Source organism: Poecilia latipinna, unplaced genomic scaffold (genome assembly GCF_001443285.1).
Source record: "Poecilia latipinna isolate Pla-1442-1.1 unplaced genomic scaffold, P_latipinna-1.0 Scaffold332, whole genome shotgun sequence".
NCBI classification, from domain to species: domain Eukaryota; kingdom Metazoa; phylum Chordata; class Actinopteri; order Cyprinodontiformes; family Poeciliidae; genus Poecilia; species Poecilia latipinna.
The window spans coordinates 371,140-391,334 of NW_015112948.1; the positions used below are offsets into that span (position 1 = coordinate 371,140).

General features: G+C 35.0%; 1 protein-coding gene across 1 annotated transcript; it reads right to left on the reverse strand.

Annotated features, from left to right (window-relative positions):
- Window positions 1–18,270: 18,270 nt before the first annotated feature.
- rfx6 (regulatory factor X, 6) lies at window positions 18,271–19,892 on the reverse strand (the record flags this gene model as incomplete). Its single annotated transcript, XM_015035350.1, has 2 exons — window positions 18,271–18,794; window positions 19,629–19,892. Coding segments are annotated over 2 exons (437 nt in total), but the record flags the coding sequence as incomplete, so codon positions are not given.
- Window positions 19,893–20,195: the final 303 nt, after the last annotated feature.

Below are 20,195 nucleotides of genomic sequence, written 5' to 3' on the forward strand. Positions count from 1 at the left end.
TTTAACATTAGAAGGTTTTGTAAGATTTTATTGTCACTATTTGTATTTTCAAACTCCTCTGATGTTCCAGATCAAATCCAAGAAATTGATGTTTCAGTGAATTGGAAAATGTCTTTTTTTTCCCTCAGCATCAACTCAGTAAGAAATATTCACTGCTGTCATTTCAGTGCTTCATCATAGTGTCACATGTTAGAAATGATTGGAATGAAAAATATTATCATATACTAATGGAAAAATGTTACAATATTTTTCAATAACAGGACGTTGTGAGTTTTTATATTTTGCTGTTTGTATTAATGACATGCATAATGTGTCCGATGATATTTTACTGTTTACTTTGTTTATAGAATAACTATCTGAAATGTATCATCTCATTTCTGAGGGGTTCCTGAAGAAAACAAACATCAAACCAAAGTAAAGCAAAGCAGATATTTGCATAAAATCCTTTGCTACAGTGTTAGTTTTGTACTTTATGAGACATGAGGTTAAAAAATAAGAACGAATTTAATAACTTAATGTTAAATGTTTGCAACATGGACACAAATTCCACTTATTGATTTATATTTTGTTGCTGTAAATCATTCGAGTTTTGATTTGAGGTTTGTAACCTTTCAGACTAAAATGGCTGAGAATTTCTGCTCTGTAGTTTTGTAGACGGGAATGTGAGCATGTAAAAACTTCATGGTGTATAAATGTTGTGTTTGTTAATCAAAGTCTTGTAAATAAATGTTGACACCTTGTAAAGTGAAATTTCTGAAAGTTTCATCTTCATGCATCCATGGATAAGAATTTAAGTATAAAGAATCTGTACTTGCTAAAAGTAGTTACACAAGTTATAATTGTTGTCTGCTGAGGTCTGTTATAAAGCAACAAGCTGTGAAAAACTCTTTGCTCTGGTTCTCTAACTTGTGTGAGTTTCAACCTGCAAGTTTTTATTAGATGTTTCTTCCTCTCAGCTGATTGGTCAATGTCATGTCAATCACAAATTTAACCATCCAATCAGAGATCAGATAGTTTGGCCGTTAGGATGACGTTTTACTGAGCTGAAGGTTCAGAAATGTTTTCAGTTCTTCTTTTTATCCTCATTGAAAACATATTTAGGTGTCAGGATGAGCTGTACTTACTATTTCTTAGAAAGTCTGTAAACATCAATTTATTTCTGACCTGTTGTGTTTGAACATGCAAACTGAAGGAAGTAAATTAAAATACAATCTGTAAAAATACATTTCCATGATGTCAAACATATTCTCAGTTTTTCCACTTAAGCTTCCAAAACATGTAAAATAAACAATAAAAAATAGTTTCATTATCTGACGTGTTCTGTAGCTGCAGGTTCAGTTGACGGATGTAGAAATAAAACCCATAAACTTCCCAACCACGTCTATTTTTCAGGTCATTGTGGGTAAAAACCTCAGAGCTCTGCTGCTGCTGCTGTTCACCAAGTTGTCACCAAACACTTCCTCATCATTTCACACATAATAAAACTTCATATGTCAAAGTGGAAACCAGGAGGTTTTAAAAAGTTAAATAAAGTTGTAAATATGATGGATCTATAAAACCGGACTTTTGATTTGCTGCTCATCATCAGTCAGGTCTGCTGAATTTTTCTGCAGGTTCAATATGACATGTCTGAATGATATTTTAAACTTCACAGTGTCTGCAAAGTGTTATATCCCTGAACTGTAAAAAAAAAGGCTGCCAAAGTGTTGCTGCAAGTTTAAAATAAACTGAGTTGGTTGGTGTATAAATGACCCATCAATGTGTTAAATGTGTGTTTTTTCTGATCACTGTGGGTTCAAACCGCAGAGCTCTGCTGCTGCTGCTGCTCACCACATTCTCATCAAACCCTTCAGAGATCAAACTGGAAACCAGCAGTTTGGAAAAAGTTAAATAAAATCTGTTTGAAGGATCTATAAAACTGATCATTGATCTGCAACTCAACACCAATCAGATCTACTGGATTCTTCTGCTTGATTCTGCAAAGACCCAAACAAAAGAGGAAGTTCATCGTTTCACACATTTAGCTAAACTGAGACGTTTCACATGCTGATCTTGTTCCCCTTTGAAGACTTTTTTGTACGTCACCGTCTGTACTGTCGTGTACAGTACAGGTGTTGTTCAGAAAAATGATGTCAAAGAACCAAAACTGAACAAAAATATTTAGAAAACAAGTATTAAAGACTAGGATGAAATGTTCTACTGATGGTAGAAATCTGTAAATTTTAACACTGCAGCTAAAGACATTTATAGATTTTAATTACCCAACCACCAAATATGCATTGACACACACAGTGGAAACCATTTTAGCACAACAGCAGATGTTAACATCTAGTTTCCTCATTTCTGATTTTGGAGAAGCAGCCAATCAGAATCAAGCAAAAGAAATGCTGCTTCTGGATTGGTTACTTTGAAATCATCGGCCAATCGAGTGTCAAGTAGAAATGTGAATAAATAAAGTTTCTCATGGTGCCACAAACTTACAAACTATTGTCACAGGTCCAAACTAAATATTTAATTCACAAGCTAAATATTTAGCTTTCTAACTATTCATTTTGCTAACTAATTATTTTGCTCCAAATTAAATATTTAATTTGTAAACTACATATTTAACTTTGACCTGCATTTAGTTTTAAATATTTAGTTTGCAAGCCAAATAATTAGCTTCAAATTTAATGTACAGTTTGTAAACTACATATTTAACAAAGATCTAAATATTTATTTGTAAACTAAATATTTAATTTGCAAGTTAAATATTTAGTTCAAAACTAAACATTTAGTTCAGTTAAATATTTGGCTCAAAACTGAATATTTAGTTTGTAAAATGTATTTAAATTGAAACTAAATATTTAGCTTGGAATAATTGTATAAAAAACAAAATGACTGAAAATAAACTCCCATTTTTTCTCTTTAACAGGTTATAATGCCCATAATATTGCTGTTACTTTTTTACTAACTGTGCTGCATTATATAGAATGTAAATATATTTAAAGTTTCAAATACAAGCTAGTATTGTAATTGACAGCAAATTTTACTCCATTAATTTACACACATTCTGAAAATTCCTTTTAACAATCCTGTAAGTGACTTAACTATGTGTTAATAGCAGCTCAAGGCGGTTAATGTAACCTGAAAATAGCAGAATGCAGACGAGCCACAGAGCCAGCTAACGGGTCGAGTCCAGAAATCTGAGCTTCAGCTGCATTACTGGGTTACCGGCGTTAAAACCGAGCCACATTCATGGGATTGTGTCCAACATGACACGGATTCCTGACACAAATCCTGCGATAGAGTCTCAATAAAAAGTTGAACTGCACAGTCCATAAATGAGGAATTCAGGTTGGTGTAGCGAGGGGAGGAATTCACGGCTCGTCACAATTCATTTCTGAAGAAAAATCTGAGACACTCGACTCTCTGCAGGCACTTACTGCAGATCAGGCAGCGCAGAAAACCTTTAAAAGTACAGACCAAAGAATTACAACTCGCAAAAATAATGAAATAATATAAATTAAAAGAGAAAAAACATAACAGATTCTCTCTTTTGGCAAAATTAAATATTTCACATCATTAAGCCAATTTTAATATGAGAGAAGAACAAAAAATAACAATTTAAAGGGGATCTATTATGCAAAATTCACATTTTGCACATTTTCATATTTTCATTTTGATTTTAAATGTTTCTAAAAAACAACAACACACACATTTAAAAACAGCACACACAAAAAAATAAAATTAAATTTAAGCATCCAGACATATTTTTGTGTCTGGAAAATGAGCCATTTTAAAAACCTCCCAATTCTTTAGTCACAATCAGCAGGCATTGTGCCGTTGCCTTTTTTTTAATTTGTGTTTTGCTCAGTCTGCAAAACTTTAAGTGTTTCGGAAGGACATTAAGGTTTTACTTTGGTTTAGTAACCAAGCAGCATGATTTGACTTTTTCCTGCACTGGAAAATGTATACAGTGAAATATTTAGTGAGACCTAGAAATAGTTTTAGATTTTTAAAAATAAAACATCTGAGTAAAACAGAAAGCTCTTATTTTGTTATTGGTGAGAAAAATGTTTAAAATTTCAGTTTTTCCAGCTTCAAGTTATTTTGCAAACTGTGAGAAATATGACCAAAATACACAAGTTGAAAGCACTCAGTGGCCAATTTCCTTTAATTAAAGACACAAAATAATTTCTTTATCTTTCATCTTTGTGATTTAAACATGAGATATTTTAACGAAAAAAGTAGTAAAAAAGTAGGCATTTTCTTGTGGGTCCTGAGAACAGTCTCAGGTGTTTTCCTTAATAATAAAAAAAGGTGGAAAGGTTTCTAAAAAATTTTTAGGTCAAATGTTTTCTGAATTGTGGGTTTAGGAAATATTTTAGTTTAATCTCAGCAACAAAAATGAAAACTTTCGTCTAAAGTCCTGACTGTCTAAGTTTAATGTCTGGTTTTCCAAGCCTGATGGGTACAGAAATGGTTGATGTTTGTGGCCCAACTTAAATTATATTAAATATTCAAAATAAAGAAAAAGAAATGGCAGGCTGTTTCATTTATAACAAGACTTTTTCCTTCTTATAAGTAAAATAATCAGCTAGTGGAACTTGTACTTTTTCATCAATATAAAGAAACTGTTGACTTAGAACAAGCTCGTGTTTCCCACTGAAAAGTTAAATAAGTTTTGTCTTATTTCAAGTGTTTGCCCTAGAAACTAGACTAAATCCATGAGTGAGATTTTGTGTTTTTGCAGTGAATGAGCCGTCACAAATCAGCCCTGTTACCTAGCAACACAATGTTTGGTCAGCTGGTTTTACTGCGGTACAATGGCTGCTGGAAAAGACAAATGTTTTATTGTTAACCTTATATTTTTCCTAATATTCATAACAACCTTTAGCTGAGTTGTTGATGGGGGTTTGAGAGTAGGGGGCGTGGCAGCATATCTTCTGCTCTTTCTCTAATTACAGAAGCTTGTTTGCTTATTTAAAACAACTGTCAGATCATAAATGTAGCCTCGCCTCAGCATCAGTTTTCTTAAAAACTAACTGAGCAACAGAGTTTTACAGAAACATAATGATCAGTTTATGGCCTTTAGAGCTGTAAGCAGCAGAGGCTCTGGCTGGCAGTAATTAAATTGTCCAGGTATCAGAAACAAATGTGGCAACAGAAAGAACTGGCACTGGCTCCAGAGTCGGGCCATCCATCACCATGACAGGCCATAACTCTGGGCATCAATTTGCAGCTTCGCCAGGCCGATCGGGTTTCAACCCAACATTTAGAAAAGGGCCGTCCACCTCAGCGCGAGAGTTCAGCACCCGGCCTCCATGTTGCAGTGTTTAGGGATGAGGTCAGACTCCGGTTTTTATCTGCCAGGGTGAGGAACAGACACCTGCCTCCAGCGTGACAGCTCTATGAGGCTCTTCATGAATCAAAAGTCATGTGGCTCCCGTCTTCTTGAGAGCCAAAGTTAGACCCAGTCATGTTTATCTGAAAGGTCTTCTGTGAAACATCCAGATTTCTGCAGTTTAAGGAACATAAAGCTGCCCTGGATGCTTCCTTGAACAGGCTGGGATAGGTCTATTGCCTATACAAAACCTGTTAATCATGTGTTTTGTGCTAAATTATTCTTAGATAATGAGATTTCAGTTTGATCAGTTGTGCCAATTTTGAGCTCTTTTTTCGGCGTCTTGTCACTTTAAATTCAAATCAGCTGTTGCTGGCCACGCCTCCTACCTCAACATTTACTCGCTTGTAAAAATGGACGGATGGACGGATGTTAAAATGGATGTTAAAATGGCTGCAGATAGATGTGTAATTATACAACTGTTCAACTTTTCTCAATTCCAAGTCGACAACCAAACACGTCTTTTCCAGCAGCCATTGTACATAACATATAGCAGTAAGTTCTATACAACATTTTCTGTAACATTTTGACCCAAAATGTTTTCAACCTATTTTGAATAAAAAGCACTTTTTTTCTTCTAAATGTGCTTTGGCTTTTTTAGAAGAAGTAGAAACCCAAGTGGATGAATAAAAACATGCAAAATATAAACTTTGCATTTTGGGTCCCCTTTAACTTCATACAACATGTTTTGGTTTTAAATCATTTAACACAAAGACATAAGGATAGGAATTAAGTTTTAAGCAGCATGACATTTCAAAATAAATTTCAAATTATAAATTTGACAAAAGAAAACAGGATTAAAAAACCCAAAGTTTCCTCAAAGAGGTAATTTTAAAGCAGTTAGAACGCCACAAGGTTGTCTGTGTCCTTAAACCAAAGAGGCCACATAAAAATTTAATCATGAGTTGCGTTAAGGTTAGAGTGAGGGCCTCTGAAATGCATTTCGCCAGTAAATGTCCTCAAAAGTTGAAGGAAGCATGAAAAGAGACAGATTAAAACAGCTGAAAACCTTCAGAAGGCAGCAGAGGGACAGGACGGAGAATAAAGGAGAAAAGATGTTTTTTGTGTTTATCTGAGGCTGAGGTCATGAAGAGGTTTACTGAGAATCAGGCAGGAGGTAACTGGTTGACTCACTGGTGCGCCAGACCAAACTGCGGTCATTGAAAATTAAATCCAATGCAAACCTGAATTATAATTACAGAAAATTATTGTTCTAGTAATGAGAAATGCATTATTTTCACTGAAAACATGTTTATTTTTGGACCATTTCTGCAAATGTATACAGGTGTAATTTGTTACTCTTTAATTCTAACTCAGATGGAAACCAGAAACTTAATTACTAAATATTTTTGATAGACGTGGAGCAATAAAACATTCCTGATTAAACTGACCTGACCGCCAAAGCACACCACTGTGATAAAACCAAACAGACATAAAGGATTTTATGAAAGAAGACTGAAATGGTTGCTATCGACAAACATATTTCCAAATAGATTACATACTTTATATCCACGCAAAGAGAAATAAAGAAAGAACGCTACAAAATGTTGACATTGAAAAGTGTGATATGCCTTTTTCCTGTAATCATGCATGTTCTTTGTGTGTGTGTGTGTGTGTGCGTGCGTGCGTGCGTGCGTGCGTGTGTGTGTGTGTGTGTGTGTGTTTTAAGCATCTCAAGGTCTTTTGTAAAGTCAAAAAATCTTGTTTGTGTTGAATTCATTCTGAAAACGTCCTTAAAATGTAGTTTCTTCAACAAGTTTCTTCAACATCTACGGTCAAAGAAAATGTTTGTGAAACTAAAGCAAATACCTATAAACCCTTAATAATGATCCTTAACAACAACAAAACCACTTGATACTTATAATATAATTCATCCAATAAGTAGCTATTAGACGTATTAATAACATTCTAGATCCTAGTTTGTTAGTTTGTTTTCACACCTGATAGTCCGGTAGATTCAGTTCGATTTGGGATCAAAATTGCAACAATTGTTACATTTTCAGATGCTGCTGTTCAGTTTCTCACTGGACTATATTAAACAAACCAAACTCATAGAAAACCTGTTCCCCTCCTCACCTGTGGGGGTGCTGCGCCCGGAACCACTGAAGGAAACTACACAAAAACCACTCACAAAGACACGAGCGTAACTTCCTTCTTCCTACAAAGTAGCGTCAGATTTCAGCAGTTGTAGGATTTTTCTTTGGTAAAAAAACCACGAGCCATCCTGCTAGCGTTACACTAGCGTGTTTGTTTGGTTATATTTACCCAGAATGCCCTGCGCTATGGTCCGCTTCCTGCTTTTAGAGCAGTCTCTGGTTCGAACGGTGTTCACACATGGATTCAAACCGTGCCAGAGTTTACTTCAACCGAACTGAGATATAGGTTTGTGAACCAGAGTTCGCTTTTTTGGTTTGATTACTCATTCACAACTCTCATGCCTCTCAGTGGAACCTGCTGCTGATTATCCGGACCGGCTTTGGACATAAAGGCCGGCGGGGCAGCAGCTACATTCCTGTTCCCAGGTGTCACCAAGCGGAAGAAGGAAACGGCTCAACGTTTGCCGGGGTGAATATATTCCATCACCCGGGAGTCCGACTCGAAGTCAGCCGGGCCTCTTGAGCAGCAAAACAAACTGTAATTATGTTAAAGCAAAGCATTTGATGATCACATTTCAAACACACTTCTGCTGGGATGCTACATTCGAAAACGTCCCTTTGTGTTGGTCTCGAATCTCGCTCCTCTTCATCACCTCATCACCTTTCAGGACGATTTTAATTAAGAAGCCTCGTTAGCTTGAAAACTCACGCTCTTTAATTAAGAAGATTCATCTTTATCCTCTTTTCAACGGTTTGGTTGTGAAGGAGAAGAGAGCTGCTTTCACTGTCATTTATGTTTTTTTCTATCAGAGGAATGGTTTTCATTATTAAGTTTTTTTCTGTTGAAGGATTTCTTTGAATTGGAAGATAAATAGGGAAAGAAGAAGAGGGAGAGGCTGGATAATGAAAAGCCCCGTGTCCACCAAGGACCTCGGAGCCACCTGATAAATTGGCTTGTTAAGAGGACAAAGATCACTATGTGACATATTCCTCCCATTCAGTCCCTGCAGCACAGGTGCAAAACACACAGACAAATGGGAATCAATCAAATCAAAATAAAGCTGGTGCCATTATTAATACATGACGACGGCCGCTCAGTTTTAGGGGGGTGATCAATTCAATATTTAGCCGTGCAGAAACGATTCGGACGACTGAAATCAAATGTTTAACAGAGCAGAGGAGGTATAACATGCACCCATCCCAAGGCCAGAGGCGGGACAATGAAGGCCTGCGAATAAAGGACGTGTGTGTGTTTGTGCGCACAGCCCATTAAACACACATGGCTGACATTGTAAGTGTGGTCGACTGTGCTCCATGAATGCTGCAAGAAAGTGAGAGCGCATTTGATATCTGAAGGGGAAAGACAGAAACAAAGAGCGGAGGGGTAAAGGGCCCGAGACATGGATGGGTGACGGATGGACGGACGCGAGGAGGAGGGGAGGGAAAGAGAGCATAAAGGGTTGGACCGCGCTTCTTTTCTGCCAGTCTCCAAGCAACTCACAATAGAAGGTCAGAAAAGATGAGACGAGGGAGACAACGGTGCAGAAATACAGAATACTCCTTTAAGGAGACAGTAATGAGGGACAGGCAAGAAGCACAGAGGACTTTTAGGACACAGCATGTAGAGGAGAAGCTGGTGAAGAGCTGAAGATCAGGTCTGAGGTTCACTCAAAAAACAAAAACAAGTTGAGTCCAATCTGGACGTGATTTGGTACGACTTCTGACGAGTAGCAGGCGTGTAATTGATCAAGGTTGCCAGATCTGACAGTTTCCAGCGAAACCAGTAAACACCTAGAACCTCAGCAGATGACATTATTAAACAGATTAATCGTGATTAATCAGCTAATTTAGTCATTAATCATTAACTGGCAAAAAACAGTATTTTGCTGAAAAAACCAACACTTTCAGAGCTGCAATTAAACCAAAACTGTACAAAATATAAACACATTTTAGTCTAAGATTAAAAAAAACTTTGTAAATATGTTCGACCCAAAACACACGAGGTAGGTTTAGCTTTTCCCAGTTCAAATGTTCTGTTAATCCTCTTTTGCTATCCAATTATTAATCGGTTAATTAAAAATCATCAGCAGATCAGCGCTACAGTGTATTGATGGTAAGTCTGAATCGATTAATCATGATTAATCGTTAATTGTCAACTAATTTAATAACAATTCTTCATTAACTGGTAAAAAAAAGGCAATCTGCTGAAAAAACAACACTCTCAGAGCAGTAATTAAACCACAGAGGTACAAATTATACACATTTTGGATTTAGGATGAAATTTTATAAGAACTTTATAAATATGTTTTGCCTGAATCCATCAGGTAGTTTTTGCTTCACCTGGTTCAAATTTTGTGGAAAAAAAGCCTTATTAATCATCTTTTGCTGTCCAATTATTAATCAATAAATTGAAAACTACTCAGAAGGTCAGCTCTACACTTTAATAGTAAATCTGAAACGACTAATCTGATTAATTGTGATTAATCAATAATTGTCAACTAATTTAGTAATCGATTAATCATTAACTGGCAAAAACAGCTGAAAAACAACACAGAACACTTAATAAGCCAAATCTGTAGAAAAAAATCCATAATTTGGATTTAAGATAAAAATTCAAAACGACTCTGTATCCTACCAGTTTTAACTTAATATTTTAGTGTTGGTGCCGCTGCGAGGCGTCTTCATTGGTCCTGATGTTTCTGAACCTTAAGTCGATGTTACCATGAGAAGTGGCCACATGTCTTACGTTTCAGAAAGTTTTCCTCGTAATCTTCGCCCTTCGTCTTGTTTCTTCCTGCTTTATCTGGAGTTTGTAGTTGAGTTCCACTTTCTTTTAAGAAAATGTAGTTTTCTTTTCAAGCTCTGCAGAAACATCATGTGTTCAGCTGAATACCTGTCCTTCATATTGTCAGATTTTACTTCCAATCTTTCCTCGATGTGTCGTCGCAAAGTTATTTTTTTCCATCTTAAAGGTAAAATGTTTGGTTTCTCGATCTGAAACTAGTTTTGAGTTTGCAGGTTTTGGTCATTTTCTGTCTATTTCGTGAAGACCAGTGCTTAAAAGCAAAAGAAACTTTAAAGTCTGTTGTCGCTTTGTTTCTTACAAGTTTGATGGAGATTAAATGTATTTCTTTAAGGTGAAGGGAGGGAAAAATCATTAAAGTTTTTTCTTTATTTATATATTACATCTTCAGATCAAACTTTTCGGACTCCTGCAGATGTTTCTGAAAATGTAATATAGTAATCCAGAGGAAAGACCAGCTGATAATTTGTGAATTATACTGAAAAAGTTGGGGATTTATCTCTCTTTGTGTCTGTTTACTGTAAAAAAAAAAAGCCACTAATGTCAACAAAAAATCAGTTTGAAGAAAAAACATAAAAAACTGTTCTGTGGATTAACTCTGTTGACCAAATATACAGTTAGTGCTGTATTTTTATCTTCTTAAAGATAATTATTAGGTTAATATGCTATATATCGCAATATATCTCCCCTGTATATATGGACTTAACTCTGAATATAAAACATGAAATAAATTCAAACTGCAGCTGAGCTGAAGAGGCAGATTGACAGATTCCTGTGAAGGCATGAAACCGGTTTGCAAGTATTTCTGTGTATGTTTGCATGCGTGTGTGTGTGTGTGTGTGTGTGTGTGTGCGTGCGTGTGTGTGTGCGTGCGTGTGTGTGTGTGCGTGCGTGTGTGTGTGAAACTCGTCCTTCCAACACATACCTCTCTCGCTTTCTGCCCTTCAAGGAGAGACTTAAGCACCCTGACTCCAGCTGCATGAATGGGATAATCTGACAAAAGCTCAATAAAGGACAAAGATCCTCTTGATAGAAGAGAAAAAAACTAGTTTTAGTTTGGATGAGGTGAAAAATAAAAATAAATAAAGAAAAAAGATGAAGAATGTACAAACTCAAAACTTTCCGAGAACGACTGAGGTAAAAGGTCTTCAGTGGCGTCAAGTTGGAGAGATGCGTCTTCGTCAAGGTCGTGATGTACACAATGTCAACTCTTCTTCGTTTTACAGACTGAAATTTCGCTCACACGGTTTCTGTGCGACTGACTGAGAGGGAACAGAATTAAAAAGAGAAAATAGTTCCTCACACGTCCACAGTGTGCATTTCAACCCAATAAAGTCCAGAAACTGAGACTTTTAATTTGAAGTTCAAGTTGAATTCAGTTTAAACTCTACAGCCATTTTATATTTTTGATGTTGTTACCAACAAACATGCAGTAAACTCTTCATAAATAATAAAATTGCATCAGAGCATGTTATTTGTTACAATATAATGATTCCTGATTCATATTTTGATCCATATGTACACATAAATAATATTTTAATCTATTTTCTTGTCTAACTTCAATTAAAAGTTAAACTCAAGAGCTTTTTCTTTCTTTACTCATTATATCCTCATTGTTACTGAACCAAAGAATTTGAAAAAAGTATAAAATATACATACTGGGCTGTGTCAAATGAACCACTGTAGTTTTCTATGTGGCCCTCTAGACTTCAGAGGGATGCAAAGATAGAATCTTAAAGGTAGCAGCTGTTTGCTTAAATATTTTATCAATAAAATCAAGGCAGTTTTTATCTGTAAGCAATTAAATTACATCAATCAGCCGCTCCAGTTTTTTGTTAATGACCAAACTCATGCAAAATCCCCGCGCTTTTTCACGCTAATGCATAATTGTGGGTTTATTTGCAAATTTTCCGCTAGGGTGAAAAACATTTGGTTGGTGTAATGCTAACTCCCACCTGCAGGTGGCAGAATGTCTTACATCTACTCTGCTGCTGACTCAGCCTTCTTTATAGTTGGTGATCAAATTAGGAAATTTAAGTAAATGTGACTTTTTGTTATGATGGCGTAGTTAGAATAATCTGAGAAATTAAGCATAATAAAATTGAAATGAGAAAATTTTTAAGGGAAAAAAATTTGGAAATTTCTGTTTGAAAAATTTAAAATTTGCTAGAAAAAATATCTGAAAGTTTGAAAACAAGAGATTTTCCAGGGGGGAAAAAATCTGATATTTCCATATTTTTACCAGAAAATATCTCAGATTAATCAGTTTTTCTAGCAACTTTTTTCTAGAAAATAAACTTAAAATTTCTGATTTTTTTGGTGAAGATTTACTCTTTTTTTCTCTACAGTGGCTGTAATACGCTGTTGTAAGAAAAAGTCACATTTACAGTCATATAGATCATAATTTCATATTATTATTTTTAACAGTTTAATGGGTTTTTTCAGTACTTTCTGGAACAGCTGGTCCTTTGAAACAATTCATTATCTTGATTTCCACCCAAATTGAAAATGAGTTTGAGCGTTTAGGCTACCGCTAACTAGCTGCTAACATGGCCTTATTTCCAGTTGGCTGGATGAAGTTTGTACATTTCTGTGAAGATACAAGTCTTGAGTTTCATTCATAATAGTCTTAAAAAGTCTTAAATTTGAGTTGGGGAAACCTGTTAGCGCATTAGCATAGAAACTGCCTTGCTGGTGAAATGGGAAATACTAATAAACTTGATTGATTGATTGATTAATTAAATATAAGTGTGCAAAACTAATTTTAGTGGCCCAAACCACTGTAATCAAGAGTTGAAGGAAATCTCCTCAAAACAGAGGAAAAATGTATATCATTTGGAAACAAAAGGTCAAATTAGTGTTGAATATCTTCATTTCTTTCTTAAACACAGTTTTCTCTGATTCACTTGGAGTCTTTACAAGTATCTGGCAATCTACAAACCATTCTTGCTCTTTGTTGTTTGCTTTTCAACAAAATGAACAAACTGCAGAAGAATCAAAGCGTAATCATATATTAATATTAATCAGAACATGAGTTTCAGCCTGTACATTCTGTTGCTTTTTGTTTTTAATTGAAAGCTTTTCTCAACCAAGAACGTCTGACAGTTTTTACACATATAAGCAAAAGGCTTTGTGCTTTTATTCAGCCAGACAGATAAAAGATGCAATTAACTTGGCAGAGTCTTTTACCTTGGGCACTTTAAGGGCTGAAAACACGTAGGAGTAAATGGCATATTGTGATTACAGAGTCACAACTTTTCTCCTTTTCTGAACCTTTTTTCTCTGCTGTCTTTAGCTTCGACTGAATACGGCTTAAAAATACGCTTAAAGTGAAGGTCAAGCGTTAACATGTTGCATCTGCTTTTTTTCCCGTTTGTTTAATTAAAACATCTGTACATCTTTACATCTTAAAATGCTACGAAACACCCGTACATACATATGTGAACTAGTTGGGGGAAAACATTTATCGCAGGGTTGCAAAAGGTAAAACCAAAACCAGACAATGAAGAGCGGAAAGCTTCAACGTTTCCAACTCAGAAATTAAATTCAACTTTGGTGTGAGGCCCTTTGTTGCAGCTACTGAGGATCTGCTAAGGACGCAATTAGGAGTCTTATTAATGTCAGTCGCTCCAAGGTGACACAAGTTAGGAAAAAGAGCAGAAGCCAGCGAAGTCTTTTTATCTGCCTTTATATTTTTCTTCAGCATGGAGGACAGACGGGCTCAGCAGCAGCACTGAATAGCTTGTTTCGTTTTATCGTTTAAGAATGTATCTCTGTGTGCATCCATGCAGAAACAGATGGAAAACTGCTCCACAGCTCTTCATCCTGTATGCACTCAATATTTCATTTATTTTGTTTTGAAAACTACAACATATTAGTTTTAAAACAGCCAATTAGTGAATTTAGCTTCATATTCATCAGCGAAACATTAAACGTTCTTGTCATTTTTTAACTAATAGGATAAATGTTTCAACATCCAAACTGTCATTTCTGAAATTGAGTCTCTTAGCAACTGAAGGTAATATAATCTAATATTGATCAAAATAGCTGCAGTTTAAAAATGCAAATAAATAAATGAAAGATTTTTTTTCTATATTTTTGAATTTTAAAACATTCTGGGTTTTTTCCACTTTGTTGCAGAATAAATGAAGATTTAAAATGTATATTTACAATAGATCTGCAATAACTGTAAGCAGTGATGCTATAAAGCTAAGCAGGTTTTTATATTTTAAGGGAATTGGAAATGCACAAAAAGGTCAGGGAGAAAAAAAACCCCTTTAAAAAAAAAAAAAAAAAAAAATATATATATATATATATATATATATATATATATATATATATATATATATAAAATGTGGATATTTTATTATTTTAAACTGCTCCAATATGTTTTTTAAAATAAAAAAATGTAGAAATTATGTGAAATGTTCACATTTTATGTTGCAAAAAGGACTGCACAATATATCACAGTTTATCATTACTATTTGAAATATCAATATGGTTAAAAAAACTGAAAAATCGTCACCACTTTTATTGTTTTCAGTCAATAAGGTTTTCTGCTTTTGTGTTACGACTAGATATAAAATAATTAATCAAACCAAATGTCTTATTTAAGTCAGCCAGACTGTAAAGTTAAGACACTATTTACTTTCAGTCCAATCTAATTATCACAATAAAAATTATTTGATACCTGACACTTTTGAGCTTTTATATTAAAAAAGCCACTCACTTGTTTATTTCTCTGAGAAATTATAAATTAAAGAAACAAGAAAATTGATTAATAGACAATCATCAGTCTCTGAATTAGAAATAAATAATCTTTTCTGCAGAAATCCCAAATTCTTTCTGTCAAACTATCTTTAGATACACATCTTGTCTTATTTCCAATTAGATATTTCATAAGAAATGTTTTTTTTTTGTGCCCAAAATGCAACAGAGATGTTTTCTAATATTGTGTTTGGAATTTAAAAATCACATTTCCAAACCAATTTTGTCCATTTCAATTTAGCTTCTCAGTGCTGAAGAATTCAAGTAATGCAAAAGCAGAAAAGGCCTGAAAATTTTATGTTTTCTCCAAATTTTCTTCCCAAAAAGAGGTCAAGAGTGTTGCTGTTTCACAAAAATCGATGCGAGTTTGCATTTCCACAGCAGATCCAGCACAAACTCGAGTCGAGAATTTAAGATTTTTCTCTTTGATGGATTCCTGCAGAGAGGAAAACGCATTTTTTTAATTCATCCTGTCATTTTGGTCACTTGTAAAAATGACATGGCTGCAAAACACCCAAACAGAGAGAGACCGTAAAATATCTGCAAAATGTGGCAAAGTGAAATCCAGGAAGATGACCAAAACATGATGTTCAAAAATAATCAGATCGACTCAGTGAGAGCTGATTTCTAACCTCACAACTACGTAATATAAAATAAAATAATACATGATTAACAATTTATTTAAAATGTTTATTTTTTTGTATAATTTTCTCCTAATATTTACATATTAATTTATCTGTCTAATTAATTAAAATAACTACATTTTTTTTCTTTTTTTATATATATAATTTTACTTCATATGAGGCAAAGAGATGAAGACAACTTGTTTAAATTCACTTTAGTAAAAATTTTTTATTATTATTTAATTTAACAATTTTCTCTATGACAGCAAGTCTAAAATGTTGGACCTGCAGGAAGCAGGTTTACTGGTGCCACCTAGTGGACAACATTTAATACTGCAAGAGAAAGTTTACTGAGTTTAACTTTATTTTTTAAAAATACATCTAAAACGAGCCTCTAAGACTTTTATTCTAAAATGTTAAAGAAATGTGCGAATAATTTTTAGATTAAAAAACAGCACAATAACTGAATTTCTGTTTCTCCAAAAATATTTGTGATGTTTTAAAAAAAACACATAAAAAACAAATCAATTTTATCCAATTTTTTTGTTTTTGAAGATTTTGTTTTTTATTTAACTTTTTAATTTCAATTTTTTCATTTATTCACTTAGTTACTTACATACACATATGTTTATTTGAAACAATAAGATATTTTACTGTAAAGAAAATTAAGTGTATTTTTATGGAGTATTGTGTAAAACATCTCATGTTTGTTTTTTGATTTATTCAGTTTTTGTTTGATTCCTTAAATATTTTTATTTTTTCAACTTGATTAAATCTCTTGTTTTCACATGTTTTTTCATGAAATGTCAATAAAATTTTCAGATTTATTTAGGTTTAATTCAGATTTTGGTGGGTAAATATTGCCATTTAGTTCTTTTGTCAAGTTTTTCTTTAAATCCTCTGTTGCTGATTTATTTAAGCCAATGAAACTGAAAATATTTGCCTCAAAATGTAAATATATTTAATTTTAAAATGCCAATAAAAGGACATTTAAAATAAGCAGATCCGATCAAAGCAACGCCTGACAGAAAACAACAAACATAAAAATGCTAAGAATAAATACTGAGCTTTATTATTATTATTTTTTAATTTAACAGTGAATAAAAGGAGATTAAAATGGAAAAATTAGTTTTTCTTCCTTCTCTCTTTGTGTTAAAGTCTGTTTCACCAAATAAAATGAGTTAAAGCCGAGGCTCAAACATGGAGGCCGGGTTCTGGTTAAACATTGGCCCAAAGTTTGCCTTCAGCCTTCTGTTGTTTTTACACTAAAGCTCCGGCAATTGTTGCAGCCATTATTGACTTAGTAATTAAAGTATTTTAACGTGGGGATTCTGTAATCATTACATACGCCGCCATCTGTTCCTGCACGGCTGCACCTGAAATGGATTTTTCCCCTTGAGTAGATGACGTATAAAAACCAATCAGGGAGGCAGGAGGAGGGCAGCGGCGTCACAACCGTCCAGCGAACAGTCTGAGGTCAGAGCGACGCCGATTCTGCGCCCAGCAAGACGAGCAACAGCGACCAGCGACCTTCAGACAAGACTCACGTTTATAACCACAAACCAACACAAAGTAGTGGCATAAAAAGTAGAGAAACATGAGAGAAAAAAGACAAAGATCAACAGGACAATTAAGAAAAAACTGGAAAAATAAAAGAAAAAGAGAAGAAATTAAAAAAGGAAAAAGAGAAACAAATTAAAAGTAAAAGAAATGAAAAAATTAACGGAGGAAAAAATAAAGAAAAAATAGAATTAAAAAGAAAAAAATAGGGAAATTGCTTTAAAAAGTAGAAAAAGTTTGGAAAAAATTAAAGCGAAAATACAAAAGAGGAAAAAATAAAGAAAAAGAGAAAAAACTAAAATAAAAAAATACAAAATTAAAATGATATCTGTTGCTGTGGTGCCCGGAGTCGGTCCTGGAGGCCCGGCATCCTGCATGTTCTAGTTCTGTCCCTGGTTTAACCACCTGGATGAAACGACAGCTTATAAGAAGAAGAACATCGACCTGCTGCGGAGGTTGAACTAAAACATGCAGGATGCCGGGGCTGCAGGACGGACTCTGGTCCACTGATCCGTTTTAAACTGTTTGCTATCAGTTCCACTTCCATTCATCCATTAAACGTCTGCTTGCAGGGTCGCCAGGTCATTAGGCGGCAGGTGGGGTTCAACCTGGACAGGTCGCCGGTCCATCAACACAAAGACATACAGAATAAACAACCACACACACACACACACACACACACACACACACACACACACCTCAGACCAGTTAACCAGTCAGGCGTTTGGACTGGGAGGAAACTGGAGAACCCAGAGAGAATCCACACAGAATTACAAGCAGAAAAGAAAAATTCAACCTCGAAACCTTCTTGCTAAGTAAATTAGACTTTCACTAAATTATTTATTTTGGTTTGAAAATCTCTACACTTCAGTCAACAGGGAGCTGAACAAGCTTCAGAAAGAACAATTGTCACTTAATAATCACTAACTGCAGCTTGTATCAGCTCATTATGAAGTAAAAATTACTAAAAACTGCACACACTGGACTTGAAACTTCTCTCCTGAACAATTAAAAGGAAAAACTAAAAGAGAAATCTTCTGAAAACACATTTTAATAACATTTACATATTTTTTCCTTTTGCTCTGCTTCACAAGCTTAGAGGATGAAATAAAGACCTGGATCTTCCTAATACCTGTAGCTACCAGTTTAAAATAGTTTTGTCTCTGAAACTAAACCAGCAGCGACAAAAACCATCCGGGTCGTTTTTCACATGTTGTGCGGTCAGTCAGCTTCTCATTTTATTTATACACAGAAGACATGAAGAGACAGAAACTTATGCAGTTCTTTTCAATATTATTTCAGTGTGTATTAGTTATTTTCCATAAGTTAATATAAGCCTAAGAGTTCTTTATAAAAACAGTTATTTCTTTCTGTGTGTTTGTGCGATCACTGCGCCCCCCCCATGAACACGGTGTTGATGGGCGGCAGCGAGGAAACCAGGTCCTGTACCTCTGAGGAGGCGGCGCCGCGCTGCAGAGACGTCAGAGCGTCCTGGGAGCTGAACGGAGACGGAAGTCCGAACATGCAGGTCGCAGATCCGGAGGCGGGAAGAGGATGACCTGAGGACAAAACCAGACACGGCCAATCAGAACCAGCTTCATTAGTTCCTGCACACAAACAAGGAAGGACTGACTTGGTTTACTCTCAATGTAAAGGCATTTTAAATATACATTTGATGGGAAAATAAAAGGGATTTTCATGTTTTGTGGTCATTAGGCTGGACAATCCAAAGCTGTTTGTGGTTATTTGAACAGATGACACCTTGAGGCGCCTCGAAATTATATCCAAACTCTGAGATGTTCACAATTATGTCACCATTTATATTTAGCCTGCTAATTAAATATTTAGTTTGGAGCTGAACATTTAGCTACAAACTAAATATTTAGCTCTAAATATTTAGCGCCAAGCTAGATATTTAGCTTGGTGCTAAATATTTAGCACCAAGCTAAATATTTAGTAAACAAGCTACCCATTTAGCTTCAAACTAATTATTTAGCTCTGATCTAAACGTTTAGCTCTGAGCTAGCTAGCTATTTAGCCTCAAACTTAATATTTAATGAGCAGGTAACTACTAACTCCAAACTAAATATTTATTTTTGAGCTGGCTAAATACTTAGCTTCAAACTGAATATTTAGCTCTGAGCTAGCCAGGTATTTAGCTTTACAAACAGCAGCCAATGAAGAAAGAGCCGTTTACAACAAGAACTACGAGGGTCCTAAACAGAACCCTGGAGAACCCCACAGTAGATTGGATCAGGATTGTTCTGGTAGATATTAAAAAAAGTTAATCCTGACACATCTGCCTTTTCTTGTATTTATTTTTTGTAGAGCATATTTGAAGTAGTATTGCTAAAATATTAGCGACTGATTGGTCTCAGTGGTTCTGTATGGACCTGTTCCAGATTCTGCCTCGCTGAAGAAGCTTCCTGATGTTTTCCTTCCTGGTTCGTCCAGGATGTTCAGCGGGTCGTGGACCTCGGAGTACGCTGCGGAGAAAGGGCGAAGGCTTCCCACACTGCTGATGACGGACACGTGCTGATCGACCAAAGGATTCACTCGCTGGCTGGCCAAGAAGCTGCTGTTGCCATAGAAACCTGCAAACAAAATCTTAAGGTTAATCTCTGCGATTTTTGTTTTGTAGGAGTAGAAATCTGGTTCTTCAACCAATGGGAATGAAAACTCAAGCATGAAAAACATGAAACACAATTTACTTGAATTAAATTAATTAGAGGCACTGAGAAAAAGGAAATCAGACTTCAATCTCAGAATTCTCAATAAAAAAAGTAGGATTTTTTTTTCCCTCAGAATTTGGGGAGTAAATATGGAAAAAAAAAATCTAAATTTCTCAGATTTTTGACATAAATCTCTGATTTCAGCCTCTGAAATTCTGACTTTAATCTCTAAAATTCTTATTTTCCTCTTCTTTCTGAGATTAGGATTCAAAATTATTCTGACTTTAA